This window comes from Xyrauchen texanus, chromosome 6, assembly GCF_025860055.1.
Source record: "Xyrauchen texanus isolate HMW12.3.18 chromosome 6, RBS_HiC_50CHRs, whole genome shotgun sequence".
Classification (NCBI taxonomy): domain Eukaryota; kingdom Metazoa; phylum Chordata; class Actinopteri; order Cypriniformes; family Catostomidae; genus Xyrauchen; species Xyrauchen texanus.
Window position 1 is genome coordinate 37943158 of NC_068281.1, and position 17413 is coordinate 37960570.

Genomic DNA, 17413 nt, shown 5'->3' on the forward strand with positions numbered 1-17413 from the left:
ATTTGAGGCATGTGTATATATATATAGATAGATAGATAGATAGAGAGAGAGAGAGAGAGAGAGAGAGAGAGAGAGAGTGGGTGGCTACAGTGGCCAGAGCAACTGCCCCTTTGCCCACATGGGCTGAGGTGCCCCTCTGGGTGAAATATAGGCTAGGCTATAGACTGACATTTCTTAAATTATCAAATGCTTAGTAACATTACACATCTGAATTTATGTGGTTGTATTGTTGTGTTTTAGTATATAAAATATCGCTGTTGATTTTGTAATGGTTCATAATGACTGTTAGATATTAGTAAAAAATATTTTTTTGTAGATTACATGTAAACATAAATTTTAAAGTCCATCATATTTCAGGCATTGGAGCAATTCACCAATGAAGATTAAAAACTCCAAATTCAGTCTGACAGACTCATTTGGCAATGCATCATACAATGTTGTGTGATTAACAGCTATAAATATTTCTGTTAATAATATGAAAAGTATTTTGCATTAGTTTTATTAAAAACACATATTTGTCCTTATAACAATGGGATTACTTCACTGATTTAAAGCCTATATTGTCTATTGTTATAAACTCACATCTTTATGTGAAATTGCACCTGTCACAATGAATGACATGTTGTAATAATCGACACATCGTGATTTTGTTCCTCATATTTTCTGATTTTCTATGAATGTGCAACCATAATCTTGGGAAATCCTTGATGCATCCTAGATACAGTAAACTTGTGCAGCTAAACAGTAAACTTGTCCAACTCAGTACACTTGACATTGCATTTATTAATGCATATGGGGAGTGCCTTCTTACATGACCTAGTTGAAACGATATCTACAATATCACCAAAATGGCTATGGTGTTTGAGCCACACCTGTATTGGTGCAAAACTGTCCACTATAAAAACAGGTGCATAAACACCATTTCCTCGATGTCGATATATACGAATCTGTGGGCAGAATCATCGTGAGAAGACTTTCTGCTCGCCTGCAGTGCTCCGGCGAACATCACACCACCTCGTCGATTAACTCTTCTTTAGTGAGCGGGCCTCAGCATCCCGATTCCCGGCAGCGCTTCGGCAGCATTTGTGTATCCTAACAATGCAATTGTACATTGTGTATTGTATAAAGTGTGATATAAATATAAATATATATTCATTTATATCTAAAAGAGTCTTGCGTCTGTTAAAGATGTCGTTCCGTAAGTGTTCCTTGTGCGAGAGGCACATCCCGCCATCAGATCAGCTTAAGAGCTGCGTTTACTGTCTGGGCTGTGCTCACGCAGGGGCAGCTCTCATGGAGACAGACTGTCCTCACTGTGAGGGCTTGAGTCTCAAGGCGCTTCACTCACAAATCATCCTAGTTCTGAGGGACAATTCAGCCTCACACACCATCCCATCCACCTTTTCTCTGATACCCAAGGATTCACATGAGGAGGCACGGTGTGGCAAGGTTGAGCAGGATGACTTTGAGGCGGTCCTTGCCACGAGTCCCTCAATCTCTCCGAAGTGCATGTTTTCCGATACACTATGAGCGAGACGAGTGCATGCCTTCTGAAAGAGCAGGTAGCCATGTCTCATGCAGCCGTTCTGATGCTGGGGATAATAATGATGATATCATGTCTCTCGCTGCATCAGGCATGTGGTTAGTGGATGAGGATGTTGCCCTTCCCCCCAGCGAGGGAAAGGAACGTGCACGTACCACTGACAGGGAGATGCTCTGCGTCCTTACAATGGCAGTCGAAGAGCTTCGCCTTTAGTGGTGTCTCGACTTGATGAATGGTTCCTGTAATCCGGACACCATCAAATGGCATTGTCCCGCAAATATGCCCCATTCTTTCCCGAAGTTCATAACATTCTCGGCGCACTGTCGCAGTGATGCCTTCCTCTACTGGATCACAGGGAATGCGATCCTTATTCTCAGTCAGAAATTCAGGAAATGGTGTTTGTGCACCTGACAGTTTCGCGCCACAGCAGGCGTGGCTCAAACACCATAGCCTATAATAGAATATTGCCTTTATTGAGGAGAGGTTTCAACCAGGTTGTGTAAGAAGGCACTCCCCATATGCGTTAATAAACGCAATGTCTCTTTCCCTTCGTCTCAGGGATGAAATGCATGTGCTCTCGACATTTAACAATATAATAATGCCATGAGCTACGGTGTGTTAAACTGGACCATGGTCTACTAAGCTGTTAATTTTATTTATATTCACAGTTTTTATTTATTTTTTGATTTTACTTTGTAAATGTATCATAATTTTCTGTCCCTCCCCTGACATGTTATGGCGCCCCCCATTTTGAAAACCATAGAGCTAGATGATCAGAAACACTTTCACGCTGCTTTTCCCAAGTGCTCAGACTGTGAGCTCCAGCAAAGGAGAACAAAACAGAGATGGAAAACAAAACAAAGCAAGCCAAGGGGGCATCACATAAAAAAAGGAATTAGAAATGTGATTACCTGAATTTAATGTTATTTCCATTATGAGAAGTAATTTTTCATCTTTAATGGATAATTTTTGGAGTAAATTACACAACACTGAATTCACAATGCAAAAAAAGATCTTTATGGTCTTTAAAGTAGTCTTCATTTTCTTTATGCAAAATATGTCTTTCTTTTGTTGTCGGGGTGAAATATGACCTGGATATGTTTTTGTGAGATTCACCCATTGAGGTAATTGACTAAAATGATAATTGAGCATTAGTCATTTTCATCATTCTCTCTTCATTTTGCCTTCGATTAAATACTTTTTCAGTTTGTTTTTTTGCTTGTTTTTTTTACAAAAACTTACAATAGAAGGTTCAGTTCTCAAACTAATGTTACATTTGACAAAACTTTGTATACGTACAAGAGTGAAACAGAAGAGTAGAGAAAGAGGGAATGAGTTTTAGAGTCCCTCCCACCAAGCTCCCCTGGGTCTGAGACTCATTGACACATCAGCACAAGGCAATGTTAGTTGGGAGAAAGAGAGAAAGTAATTGACTGGCAGAATACAAAGACAGATTGCCAGACAGACTACACAGTAGGTGCGTTTGAGTCAGTGACACAATGGAATGACTGTGGAACGAGCAGTGAACTATCAGTGCAGAATGGATATATCAGCAGCAGTCAGTTCACCATGAAAGATCACTGCTCCCCTGTCTGCACTGCACCCGCAAACAGACCACTGTTTCTGGCCATGGAGCAGAGGCTGGACCCTTAATTTATGCCCATGTGACTGATTCCAGACGATTCCTACCAGAAGCTAGCTGTGGAGACCATGGAGGAGCTCGACTGGTGCCTGGACCAGTTGGAAACCATCCAGACCTACCGTTCTGTCAGTGACATGGCCTCCAACAAGGTGAGACTGCAGCACCTCCACTCCCTCATTACCTGAGAATTACTGGTGCATTGTTCATGCCAAATGGCGCTAATACTAACGTAAAAACACAACATTCACCTTTCTGCAGGTTTGCACAGAAATGCAAGATTAAGCTTTGCACTTTGTTTCTTTGAAAGGGAACAGATTCCTGAGTCAATGCATATTTGAATTTTATACAAACATTCTGGCTTTTTGTGGCATTTTCTGTGTTAGTTAGTGTATAGTGTCTCATCTTTGCAACATTTGTCTGTGTAATTTAAAATAATTAGAAGTAAAACGTTTGTTGATATATAAATGAGATAGAAAAAGGAGGTTTTGATACCCTCTTGTGGCATTAAGCAAAAAGTGTATATTTAGGTGTTGTGACTGGTCACCTTTTTAAAAAGTTTTCCACCATTTTTAATCTAACTTTTTGTCTTCACTTTTTCTTTTTTAAATGGTCCTTTGGTTCACAAATGTGTTTTTAAGCCTCTTGTGTCTCCATCAATATGAGCTGCATGCATAATAATTTTAGAAATATTAGCAAAATGCTGTGTCAAATTATTTCAGAAGGAGTCACACAGCAGGACATGTCAACTTTCCAAAAGTATTTCATGTCATGTCAATCCTATTCAAGGTCAATGTTGCTCTGGAACCACTTAAGTTTTGTACCCAAGATTGTTAATTGCTGAAGATTAATGCGGCATGGTTACACTTTGTGGTTGTTCTTGGCTGTTGAACAATGTAATGGTATCTGTGTGGTTAGTAGTGGCTGGCAATGTCGTCAATGATGAGTTGTTGACATAGGATCTAGAGATATCGCCACGCTACAATTCTACAGGAAGGCACACAATGAAAACTTACTCAAAACTTAATTTTCCTTCTTGATTACGGGCCAAAGGAATTACAAGAGAAACACTGAGAAAGTATCGAAGGTGAAAGAAAGTTTGCTGTCTGTCTTGGAAAAAGTCCACCAGCCCTGCCAGCAAGTCTTTTATCTTATCTTTACTACATACTGTAAATGATGCGCTATATCTATCAGTGGGTATGAATTCAGTGGATTTACTGGAATAAGTGTCAGAAAACTATTGAATAAGTTACTTTGAATTTGTCTTGAGCTATTTATTTGAAAGAATACGTTGGGTTTGCACAACATTGTTTAAATACAGAAATTACTTTTAAATAGATTCTTTATCGTTTCACGCTAGTTATATAATAAATCCTTTAAACCCACCAACAGGTAATCCTTAAATCAATGCACGTATTACCTACTGTGAAGAACAAATTATTAAAAAAGTTTTCTTTCACTGAGCCATTATTTCAGATGCACTTGCACTGCATTTGCATCTTTTCAGTTATGACCTCATTGCTTTGTTTACCCTGATAACTAATCAAATTGAGATAGAGAACATGGAGTAATTCAGGGCACACATTACCAATGCTATTGAAGAGTTCTGCTATAAACTGAATTGAATTACACTGCATAATATTATTCATTTCATAAAATAATTCATAATGTAATTCAATGTGAATTATATTAAATTAAGTCATATTTGAATTACTGAATTATGTTCCAAATTAGTTATATATGATATTTTATTATAGAATTATAGAATTCTTCCAATTTTATTACAATTATAATATATCAAAATGTGTATGTTTATGTTTTTAGAATTCTATATATTATATATATATTTTAATATGAAATCTTTACATTTAAAAAAAATTCTAAATATATTTAAAGTATATTTTATACGTTTTCATAATATATTTATTTTATTTTATCATTAGGCTGCATTTTATAACCTATAGCTACATTGAAATATCTAGTCTGCAATAAATAAAATCTGTTAATGAAAAGTAATATATAAAATAAAATAAAATAAATATATAGAAATTTATAGTATTATTATAACTGATTCATTATAATTGATTGAATTAAATAGTTCAGGACTGTAAAGTGAACACACATTTAAAGAAGTTCAGCTACATTGATTGTGAAAGCTTCAGTTTTCTTGTCATGCCTTTGAAGTTCTTTGAATAGTGATTTAGTCAGTTCCACCCATGCATGTGCAGTCAGAACATGAGCGAGTAGCGTGGTCTCTTCACGTCTGTACCTGAGGCTGTAGACATTGAGAGGGAGGGACTGTGCGCTATGAAGGAGGAGTCTACTATGCGTGTCTACTATGAGGTAAATCAGTCAGGAGTTTGTCTAACGCTTTTCCTGACACCTATCAAAGTAAGATCACAGGCACTGAGTTGCCATATGCTCACCCAGAGTCTACGAAACATTGTCACTGCAACAATGGGATTGTGCTACTCTGAGAAAAGGAGAAGGTTTGGCGTGGTAAAAAGTTGGAGAGAGGTGAGAAAGTGCAAATCTGTTTTTTAGGGTCGTGATCAAGTTCAGGCTTTGCTCTGGGATTAAAAACTAAAGCAACTGTCTCATGCTTTCATCGGAGGTTATTGTTTCTTAAATGACTGTAACAGCTGTAACATGTGGCTTTAGTTAATATAGTTTTTCTTTTTTGTTCTGTTCTTTTTTCTTTCTTTTTTTGAGGGATCACATGGAATGTATTGAAAGGAGTTACATTTGACTGTATTTTTGTTTCATCTCATATAGGGATCAAATCAGCTGTGGGGTTTGTAGTTTCTTACCTGTTGCTGTCAGAAATATGAGAATATATGAGCTCGGATTTGTATGTTTTCCTTCTCCATTGCTGTACATTTGAATGTGTGCAAAATAAAACAGGAATAGGGCAGCAGAAAATTGACTTTCTCAAAAGTGAAGTTAAAACTGGTCTTGCAGTTCATTTTTAAATTAACAATTGAAAAAAGGTTTTTTTTTTTTACTAATATAAAAAATAAAAAGAATCCCTCCTTTTAAAACTACATACCTATGTCTCAAAAAATTCAGAAAATATATGTAAAATTACTTAAGTTAATAAAATTAATTTAAATAATGAAATCAGTGATAAAGCCAGTTTGTGATTTATTACTGTCTAGTTCTACAACAATATATGACGAGCCCCACAATTGGCTACTGCTGCAGAGAAGACATGTTAATAACTTCACAGTGTGTGTGTGTGTGTGTGTGTGTGTGTGGGTTTGGGTGGTTATGAGGAAAAAAATTGAGGTTACAAACTAGTAAATACAAGGATATTATGCTATAAATGTGGTTTATGAGGACAGTTCCTGTGTCCCCATAATTCAAATCGCTTAAAAAAACAATCGCTTTTTTATGTAAAAATGCAGAAAGTTTTCTGTGAGGGTTAGGTTTAGGGGTATGGTTAGGAGATAGAACCTATAGTTTTACAGTATAAAAATCATTATGTCTATGTAGAAGTCCTCATAAGAATAGCCGCACCAGTGTATGTGTGTGAGTGTGTGTGTGTGTGCTTGTGTGTGTTTGTGGGTGTGTGTGTGTTACTTTTGTCTGGCTGGGAAAAAAGCACTACTCATGTGACTGGTGATGACAAAAAATAAAGCACGGTACCAGAGATGATAAATATATTGACTTTTTACCATGTCCTTTTTGCATTGTGCATTGAATCAAGCTATCCAAGCATGATATTGAGGATCTGATCCAATATCAGTGTCATGTACAATACATTTAAAAGCATTGTTGTCATTCTTGCACCTATTTTAAGCAGATTAAGGCATATCAGGTGTTCTTGGGTGTATGCGTGTGCATGCATTGTCTCTCGTTGGTTGCTGTAAGGATGTGGCGTATAAACACAGGAAAGAGAGATAGATAGACAGAGAGAGGGAGGTGAAAAGGAAGACAGAAAATAACCAAGGCAGAGAAAAGTGAGAGGAATGAGACAGGGTGGAATTAGTGCACAGCAGATGCAGCAGATCTCATGGAATTCTACCTTGATCTCTCATTGTGATTGCTGTTTATCCAAATCTGGCTGGGATGTCAAACGGAATACAGGGAAGACTGTGGGGTGCTGCTGGAAGTGATGGAGGGCTGTTTTTTGTAACTCTACACAAATGAGGAGAGTAGAGTAAGACTTAGTCTATTAACTGAAGAGTCCAACATCCCTGAGATCAACTACCTGCTCTCAGTCTCCTGGGGTTACTTTTTTTATAATTTTTTATCCTCTTTTCCTCCCCAATTTGGCATGCCCAATTCCTACTGCTTAGTAGGTCCTCATGGTTGCACGGTTACTCACCTCAATCCAGGTGGTGGAGGACAAGTCTCAGTTGCCTCCTCTTCTGAGACATCTTATCATGTGGCTCACTGTGCATGACACCGCGGATACTCGCAGCATGCTACTTTCCGTGATCCTTGCACAACTTACGTGCCCCATTGAGAGCGAGAACCACTAATTGTGACCACGAGGAGGTTACCCCATGTGACTCTACCCTCCCTAGCAACCGGGACAATTTGGTTGCTTAGGAGACCTGGCTGGAGTCACTCAGCGCACCCTGGATTCAAACTCGCAACTCCAGGGTGGTAGTCAGAATCAATACTTGCTGAGCTACCCAGGCCCCCCTTTTCCTGGGGTTGCATTAAGGTGTGTGTGCGTGCGTGCGTGCGTGCGTGCGTGCGTGCGTGCGTGCGTGCGTGCACGTGCATGCGCGTGTGTGTGTGGAAGAGAGTGTTTAATTGACACACAATATTTGCTTTGACATGTACTGTATTAATTGTTTAATTTGTATTCGTTTACATAAGGCACAGAAGTTGTCCCATATGCCTGCATGTTTGTGCGTGTAACAGTGGCTAGAAATCATGAGAATTCAGCTGCTCAACAAGTCCAACTATACTGATTTTACTAAAGCATTTACCAGGACTTTGTTTTGTGTTTTAGTTCAAGAGGATGTTGAACCGGGAACTGATGCATCTGTCTGAGATGAGTCGCTCTGGAAACCAGGTCTCTGAATTTATTTCCAGCACCTTCTTAGGTGAGTCTAAACCTTCTTTTCATGGTCTTCATAAAATGATTGAGACACATAGAAACCTCAAACCTGAGATTTGTAGTTCATATACAAGTTTGTTTAGAAAGATTTAAGTTTGAAAAATCATATTATAGACAACTCCCATATTTTAATTGCATTTAGAATTGAATAGAACAGAATAGAATGTAGTCTTTTTAGCCACACTACTTGACAAAGAGACATTTTTGCAATGCACGTGGGACAGTTACTTGCATAGTCTAAATACGGGACATACTGAATTTTATGATATGCAATGTACAATACAAGACCAATAAAACCGTGCAAAACATACAATGCGCAAATATGCAAATAAAACACAATCTGACATATTGTGCACCATTATACATACTACAATACAATACAGAACAGATAATAAATCAATATAGGGAGATTCTCATTATAGATTCAGTTTGTTTCTAATATCAGTGTTCCCATGGTCATGCTAAAATGAAAATATAAGGGAATTCAAAATGTTGATTTCAAGACATGGAAAATTAATGTAAATAAAGAGAATCTTTAAAAAAAAAAAAAAACATTGGAAATATTAATAGTGTATATAAATATTCCAGTTTTGCTCTGCTCTAAAATATTTAATTTGAGAGGTGTGCTCATTGTGAGTGTAAAACTCCAAAAAACAAACAAAAAAAAAAATTAAACAAATGTTAACTTTTTATAGAAACCTTGTAAAAATCTTGTAATCTTGTAATCACGATCAACAGAACAGGTTATGGAAAAGTCAATGAAATTCTTTGGGAGCCATTTAAGATTCAGTCTCCTAAATGCATGGTGTATTACATTTCATGAAATTAACATTTAATTTAAATAATAAAAGTCCTTGTACAGTTAGTTAAACAGTTAAAAAATATATAAAGGCGAAAACTCTACTACAGATGGTGATAGAGATAAAAGATTGTGGAGATAGATGCAGTCTTAAAACAGATTGCCAGGGGGCTTAATCATAGCTGAATGTCTTGTGATTTACTGCACCACTGTGTTTCAAACCAGTCTGATCTGGTCTGTGTCTAAACTCTACAGTGAAAGAGAGAGAGAGAGAGAGAGAGAGAGAGAGAGAGAGAGAGAGAGAGAGAGAGTGAGAGAAGAGCTGAAACTGTAGTGTGCATCAGATGACACAGGGTCACTGTACTCCCCTAACCCTGCCATTCAGAGCCCTGCAGTCTACACATTTACACAGTCATCAGCAGGGAGATTTGAAGAAAAACACTCTTAAAATGCAGTGTGGTACTCAGAGCTCGCAGGCAGCTCAAGCTCTGTTGATAAGGAAACAACAGGTGTTTGGTCAGAAAAGAAGGGATAGTTGTGGTTCTGAGGTTCATAGACAGTAGCTAGAAGGAGAGAGGAATGATTAAACTGTGGTATAAAATGTTATTCAGTAAGTTTAGGGTTTTTGCTGGTCCAGAATGACCTTTTCGTTAAACAAATATATATAATTAGTTCTAACTCGCTTAACTTAGCCCTTAACCTACTATTAACTACTCCTACAACCAGAAGGAAATAATAGATTGAGAAGAATGTTGTTTAAGCCCCAAGCCTAGACCTAACACTAACCCTAAACCCAACCCTAAAGTCTGATTGTTGGGAATGTTGTTCCAGGATAAACAGGATGATGTCCTGGCAAGCTTAATTTTCCATGTGGTGACTTCTTAATGAATAATACACAAAGTTTGCTTACTGTTTAGGAGAACATCACGGACTGTTCTGAAAGATCTCAAAACTGACTTAATAGACCAGCATGTTTTAGATGTTGGTGTCATCAAGACCTAGAAGACTAGGTCAACCAGCTTCACCAGAAAGACCATGCATGGCTATGCTTGGCCACTAGCTAGACCAGGCCTAGTCAGCATAAACCTGCTTGGAAACTAAGCTGGTCTAAGCTTGTCATTTAAGCAGAGAAGGCTTAGCTGTCTAATATAGCATCTACTACTGAGAAGTCCTTGTAGGTGGCTTTTACAATTAACCGATTAAATTTGAAGAACTGAAGGCATGGTCTGAAAAGTCACTTGTGAATTGAGTGTGCGAGTGCTAACTTTAACAGTTATTTTAGTATGAGTAACAGGCCGAAACCTCTCCATCTCTAGATAAACAGAATGAACTGGAGATCCCTTCGCCCACTTCAAAATCATGGGAAAGTAAGAGAAGGCAGCAGCAGCTTATGACTCAGATTAGTGGGGTGAGAAAGATCACTCATGGGCCTGGTCTTTCAAGCAGCTGCAGTACGGCCCGCTTCGGAGTAAAAACAGATCATGAGGACTTGCTTTCCCAGGTAAAAAGTTATTTTGCTTCATGTAACAAATTATTGCTTCATGTAACATACCACTTGTTGCACAGATTCTTTTTGGCACCTTTGTTGAGTGTGTACAGTTAAGGGATGTATATAATCTCTTGGGCTTCCAGGACCTAGAGGACATCCACAAGTGGGGTCTGAACATCTTCAAAGTTTCAGAGCATTCTCACCATCGGCCGCTGACCTGCATCATGTATGCCATATTTCAGGTAAGGACACAAAACAATGAGCCCATTTTACATACTAAAGCCAGAAGAAACTGAAACTGCAGAAAACGCTGGGATATGTTGTCTGAAATGAAACAGAACTAAAGTCTGTGTCATTCCTGTAGGAGAGAGACATAATGAAGACATTCAAGATCCCAGTGGACACCTTTGTGACATACATGATGACCCTTGAAGACCACTACCATGCAGACGTTGCCTATCACAACAGTCTCCACGCGGCTGACGTAGCCCAATCCACACACATCCTTCTGTCCACACCTGCACTGGATGTAAGAGATTCTTAGACATATCTAATAGATATAGTTATTCGTGGTGACTGCTAACCCTGATCTATGGCTCATACTTAGGGTTAGCGATTAGAAGCTCTAAGTATTAAACTTTGGCATGTACCCATCCCAAACAGTTTGTGCTATGGATATGAATGATATCTCAAATCAAGCAAATCTTTTGGAAGTGATCAGACTTAAAAAAAATTATCTAATAGCCAATAAAGCAGTCAATAAATCCTTTAGACTTACAAAGAAGTTGAGACCTGAACCAAATCTATGGACCAGAGTATCATAAGAGACTTTGGGTGGTCTCTTTTGACTTGGGCCAGTAAACAACCACTCAAAATACCCTAGCAACGGCATAGCAACATGCTAAAAACCTCTCATAATAATTTAGCAAAACCCTGGCAACCACCCACAACACCCTAGTATCGTGGTGGCGACTTCTGCACAGGCTAACAGTACACAAATGTTCTTCAGATAATTAAAAAAATCAAGTTAAAAATGTAATAATATATAAAACTACATATATCCATCACTGTGGAGTATTACTTTAGCATGACTCTTTAACTTATTATGTATTGTCTCTACTTGTCAGTACGAACACTCCATTCTCTCTTTTCATCGAGTCCTTTCATCAAGGAATTTGAGCTAAAATCTTTATTTTTGTGTGGCTGTTTTGACATTTACAGCCAAAATTAGCTGTTTCTAAACCCTTTGAACTGATTATTTTCTAAACTGACTTGATGCATGAGCCCTCTAATCCCTAAATAATGTGCAATGTTGTGTCTGTAGCTCATTTTCTCATTCATAGTGAATAGTTTTTTCTAAGCCAAATACAACACTTGAAAAGACAAAGTTGGGTAGCATTAGCAACTTGTCTTTTATCCATAGACTGTTTTATTGGGTGAAAACTATAACATTGCCATTCAACTTTATTATTCACAGGCAGTTTTTACAGATCTGGAGATTCTGGCATCTATCTTTGCAGCAGCCATCCATGATGTGGACCACCCAGGGGTCTCAAACCAATTCCTAATTAATACCAGTGAGTGTGGGCTTCTTCTCCTCCTCCCTTTACTTATTGAGAACCGTGAATCCTTATGAATCCAAACTGCTGCAGTTATTGAAACCAGATGGAAGAACAAAGCTTCAACTTCATGACTGTTTCATGTCTTTACTGCAGACTCTGAGCTGGCCCTCATGTACAATGATGAGTCTGTTCTTGAGAATCATCACCTAGCTGTTGGATTCAAGCTCCTGCAAGGGGAAAACTGTGACATTTTCCAGAACCTCACCAAGAAGCAACGACAGACTCTGAGGAAAATGGTCATTGAAATGGTAGGCAACATTTTTTCACCGGGTCATCTGAAGTTTTCTGGATGCACAAGACCAAGCCACTCACCCCCCCAGGCTTAACTTAAGAATTAAGATTAGCTCTTAGCTTGAGAAGCTACTTCCTCAAAACTGACTGTTACATGCTTAATCTGAAGTTCCCGTCTCTCTCAAAAGGTACTAGCAACAGACATGTCCAAGCACATGAGCTTACTGGCTGATCTAAAGACAATGGTTGAGACCAAGAAAGTGACCAGCTCGGGAGTGTTGTTGCTTGACAACTATACAGACAGGATACAGGTGAGTCCCTGCTTATGTGTCCTATTTTAATTTGGCTATCTTGTTGTGCCCTTAATAGCGATTAATACTTCTGCATTGAATATACGTCGTAGGTTATGCGTAGCCACGGGTGTTATAGCGTCACTTTTGGTTGTGTACTCACAGAATGACGCAGACACTCCAATGCAGAACTATAAATGAAACCCACTGTGTCAGCCACTGCACGGAGCCTACAGAGTAGGTTCTACGCAGAAGTATAAATCAGCCATTAGTCATAGTTCTTAAATCAGTTGTGCCTCTCTTTCTAGCCCTTGTTCCTCAATAACCTTAAATCTTCAATGTCCGGTCTCACAATGTCCACAGGTCTTACGCAATATGGTTCACTGCGCTGATCTCAGCAACCCCACCAAGTCCTTAGATCTCTACCGACAGTGGACGAACTGCATTATGGAAGAGTTCTTCCACCAAGGTGACCGAGAAAGAGAGCGAGGCATGGAGATCAGCCCCATGTGTGACAAACACACGGCTTCAGTGGAGAAGTCCCAGGTGGGAGTCCAAATAATCAATCACAATCAAGTCATATCAATTGGTCAAGTCAAAAAACAAGGATGCCTTGGATAGCTAACAGCCTACAACAGCAAAATCATGTTGTCTTACGATCTGTCTGTTTGCTTGCTTTGTAGGTTGGTTTCATTGACTACATCGTACACCCACTTTGGGAGACATGGGCAGACCTGGTGCATCCAGATGCACAGGATATATTGGACACTTTAGAAGACAACCGGAACTGGTACCACAGTATGATACCACAAAGTCCTTCGCCCCCCTTCTACGAGCTGGAAATTGACGGCGAAGACAAGTTTCAGTTTGAATTGGAGGTTGAGGAAGAAGACAAGCAGGATACAGAGAAACAATTAGACGCTGACTACGTAGATATACATTCGCCTTCGTCTGCTGAGACGTAGCACCTCACTACAATAGCTGCTGTAATGGCCATATTTGACTGTAAAATATAGTGGAGAAATATTATTCTCATGCTGACTGAGAATCCCTCAGAGGAGCACTGTGTCTTGGGACTCTGCTGTTGTTACAGAGCACAAAAGGCGAAGAGAACTTCCTCTGGAATCAAGTTGGAATTTGCAGGCATCCATTCAAGTTGGACATTGCCAAAAGAGGACGGTCATACCAAAAGTGCCCATCTGATTGAACAAGGAGTGCCATAAACTGGAATTTTATAATCAGAGGTTTACAGACTGATCTGAATGTGGGAGTGGGTTTCTGTGAGGGAGAATATACCCTTGTATAAGAGGGGGTTTTACGACAACGTCAAAGTGACTTTGTATACTTTTTGTACTTGAGTGTTTTGTGACTTTTTTTGGTGTCACATAAAACTATACTTTTTAACACGTCAAATCAGAGGAATGTTATCATGCTGAAAGCAAAATAATGGACATCCCAGGCATTTATTGGGAATGCAGTCTTCCTAAGTAAAGGACAACAGAATAATCAAATTCTTGTGCCAGCATACTTTATTCAGATAATACAAAACCTTTGTACTTTGTAACAAACTGCTTCAGTTTTTAAAGGTGTTCTTATAAAGATATTCTTCTGGTTAAATAATGTGATTTTTTATGTTGTATTCATTAAAAATAGGATCCAAAGTGTTCAACGTTGTAGTGGTGCCCCTAAAGGAATGTTCTAAGTTCAATAAAAGTTATGATCTATCGACAGCAATTTTTACTAATAATTTCGATCCCTCTATTTAAAAAAAAATCTTAGTTACAGTAGTGTAGAAATGGTCAAATGTAGAAATGGTCAAAAATCACAGTTACAGTAAGGCACTTGCAATGAAAGTAATGACAATGTACTGAAGTCCTGTTTACTCCTAAAAGCAAAAAAAAAATAAATGTAAATGTACATTTCATACTTTTTTATAACATCTTGAACTTTAGCATGGCACTACTGTTCTAGGCAGAAAAATGTCTTGTTATTCGTCACTAACATGGTCATTACAGGAGTTGGAAATATGTAATTGCTTATTCCATTATTAGTGTAGTACTGTAACTGCATTTAAAATTTTTTTTACAAATTTAAGGTCAAGTTGAAATCATTTTCTGTGGTAATCAATATTCTAACACAAATGCTGTTAAGAGAATTTAAGTATTGAACAGTGAACATTCCTAAACCACTTTAATATGGAAGATAAATGTCCCAACACTTACAGTAATAGCGATGATGAAAAGATTTATAGCTAATAGTTTTTTTTAAACATTTAAGAATGACTTCTTTGTCTCGTTAAATGTTATTAGGATACAATCATTTCAAACGAACAAAAAGACACAAGAACAATCTATCATAAAATGGAAACATTTCCCTTAACATGTGTTATTCCTTCTCATCTCATTTCCTAGAAGCTAACCTTTTAACCATTTTCACAAAACGCAGCCAAAAATAAATCTCAATTACACAATCACTGATGTCAAACAGTTCAGTTCCTCCTGATGTTTTGTGCTTACTGGTCAAGTACGGGATGTGGTTAACGCACATCACTCAGTCCAAGATTGGTCTTTAAATCACTTAATTCTAACTGATCTTTATAATTATCTCTCTCATTTTCATAATGATATGTTTGTTTTTGCTTACCCTTGGTGTCAATGGCTCTTTTTTCAACCTTGTTATACCAACAAAGGACTTTTAGTCAAAGAAGCCTCAATACAATTGGCCGCAGTTTATTACGTATAATTTGCCCAAATCCCAATTATAGTTACGATAGAAGCTAGATATACTGTGACTCCAGACTTTGTCTCTTTTTTAATCATGTTTTTATCTTTGCGAAGCTAATGAACATGGACACTGTAGAACATCGGTGATTTCACTGGTGGAATTACTCTTATATTTACTATTATATTTATTGTGATATTGTCATTTTTATTATTAAGGTTGTGTTGCACATTTAGTTACTTGTTTAAAAAAGAGAAATAAATAAAAATGTTGATTTCAGTTTGTAATTGTTAGTTGTTTAACCAAACAAATGTATGGAGTGCCACAGGGATCAGTTTTAGGGCCTCTGCTTTTCTCCATGTATATGCTTCCCCTGGGAGATATTATCAGGAATCGTGGAATAAGTTTACACTGTTATACCAACGATACCCAACTTTATATTTCTTCAAAACCTGATGAGATTTCACAATTCTCAAAATTAGCAGTGTGTACCAATGAAATAAAAGATTGGATGGCCAGAAATGTCCTTCTACTCAATTCTGACAAAACAGAGGTACTAATTATTGGAACAAAAAACTAAAATAGAATTTGACTCTCGATGGATGTACTGTTACATCATCTTCAACAGCGAAGAACTTAGGTGTTATATTTGATGCCAATCTGTCCTTTGAAAATCTAATGACCAATGTTTGTAGAACAGCATTCTTCCACCTAAGAAATATTGCTAAATTACGACACTGTTACAGTAAAGCACTTGCAATGAAAGTAATGACAATGTACTGAAGTCCTGTTTACTTCTAAAAGCAAATAAAAATAAATTAAAAATGTACAACAACTTGAACTTCCTTAAAAATGTATTGGAGTTAAAATGTTTACCTTTTAGCATGGCACTACTGTTCTAGGCAGAAAAATGTCTTGTTATTCGTCACTAACATGGTCATTACAGGAATTGGAAATATGTAATTGCTTATTCCATTATTAGTGTCGTACTGTAACTGCATTAAAAAATTTTTTACAAATTTAAGGTCAAGTTGAAATCATTTTCTGTGGTAATCAATATTCTAACACAAATGCTGTTAAGAGAATTTAAGTATTGAACAGTGAACATTCCTAAACCACTTTAATATGGAAGATAAATGTCCCAACACTTACAGTAATAGCAATGATGAAAAGATTTATAGCCATATATAAACATTTAATAACTTCTTTGTCTCGTTAAATCTCTGTTGCTGATGCCGAAATATTAATTAATGCGTTCATGACCTCAAGACTAGATTATTGTAATGCATTACTGGGAGGATGTCCAGCAAGATCAATAAATAAAAATCAATTGGTTCAAAATGCAGCAGCCAGAGTGCTGACGAGAACCAAGAAATGTGATCATATTACCCCATTTTATCGTCAGCTACCTGTTAAATTTCGTATTAATTTTAAAATTCAGTTAACTACATACAAAGCTTTGAATGGTCTAGTTCTGCAGTACTTAAGTGACCTTCTACTACACTATATTCGATCACGTTCATTACCATCACAAAATTCTGGCCTGTTAATAGTTCCTAGTATATCAAAATCCACAAAATGAGGTAGATCCTTTTCATATTTGGCTCCTAAACTAAGGAATAGTTTCCCTAACAATGTTTGAGATGCAGACACGCTCACTCAGTTTAAGTCTAGACTAAAGACTCATTTATTTAGCCAGGCATACACCTAATTTATCCATCAAATCACAATTAAGCTGCTTTAGATAGGTCTGCCAGAACCAGAAACAGTGATCATGATCTATAACTCTGCAATCCCAGATGTGTATGACTTTCTTTTTTTCTGTAAAACAAAAGATTTTTTAAATAATTCAGCTCTGTTAGTCCTCACAATGCAAGTGAATGGTACTTCTTCTGGAGTGATACAAGTGTGGGTGAGAAACATATCAATATTTAAGCCCTTTAACTGTAAATCTATACTTTCACTTTCTAGTGTGGAAGTAACTTTCACATTCAGCCACCTA

At 37.5% G+C, this 17413-nt stretch overlaps 1 protein-coding gene across 8 annotated transcripts in view; it reads left to right on the forward strand.

Annotated features, from left to right (window-relative positions):
• LOC127645479 (cAMP-specific 3',5'-cyclic phosphodiesterase 4B-like) overlaps positions 1 to 16426 on the forward strand; it is a 71072-nt gene extending 54646 nt beyond the window's left edge. For 4 of the 8 annotated variants that reach the window (XM_052129109.1, XM_052129110.1, XM_052129112.1 and 1 more), the window contains 10 exons: positions 3222 to 3334; positions 8152 to 8245; positions 10375 to 10559; positions 10691 to 10789; positions 10912 to 11076; positions 12025 to 12124; positions 12263 to 12417; positions 12589 to 12711; positions 13054 to 13236; positions 13374 to 16426. In XM_052129109.1, the coding sequence (XP_051985069.1) occupies positions 3222 to 3334; positions 8152 to 8245; positions 10375 to 10559; positions 10691 to 10789; positions 10912 to 11076; positions 12025 to 12124; positions 12263 to 12417; positions 12589 to 12711; positions 13054 to 13236; positions 13374 to 13655 (1499 nt within the window). In that variant the 3' untranslated portion in view covers positions 13656 to 16426. Of the gene's footprint in view, positions 1 to 3221; positions 3335 to 5489; positions 5700 to 8151; positions 8246 to 10374; positions 10560 to 10690; positions 10790 to 10911; positions 11077 to 12024; positions 12125 to 12262; positions 12418 to 12588; positions 12712 to 13053; positions 13237 to 13373 lie in introns of those variants that run through there. The other 4 variants (XM_052129113.1, XM_052129116.1, XM_052129115.1 and 1 more) reach the window with 3 other exon arrangements.
• The last annotated feature ends 987 nt before the right edge of the window (positions 16427 to 17413 follow it).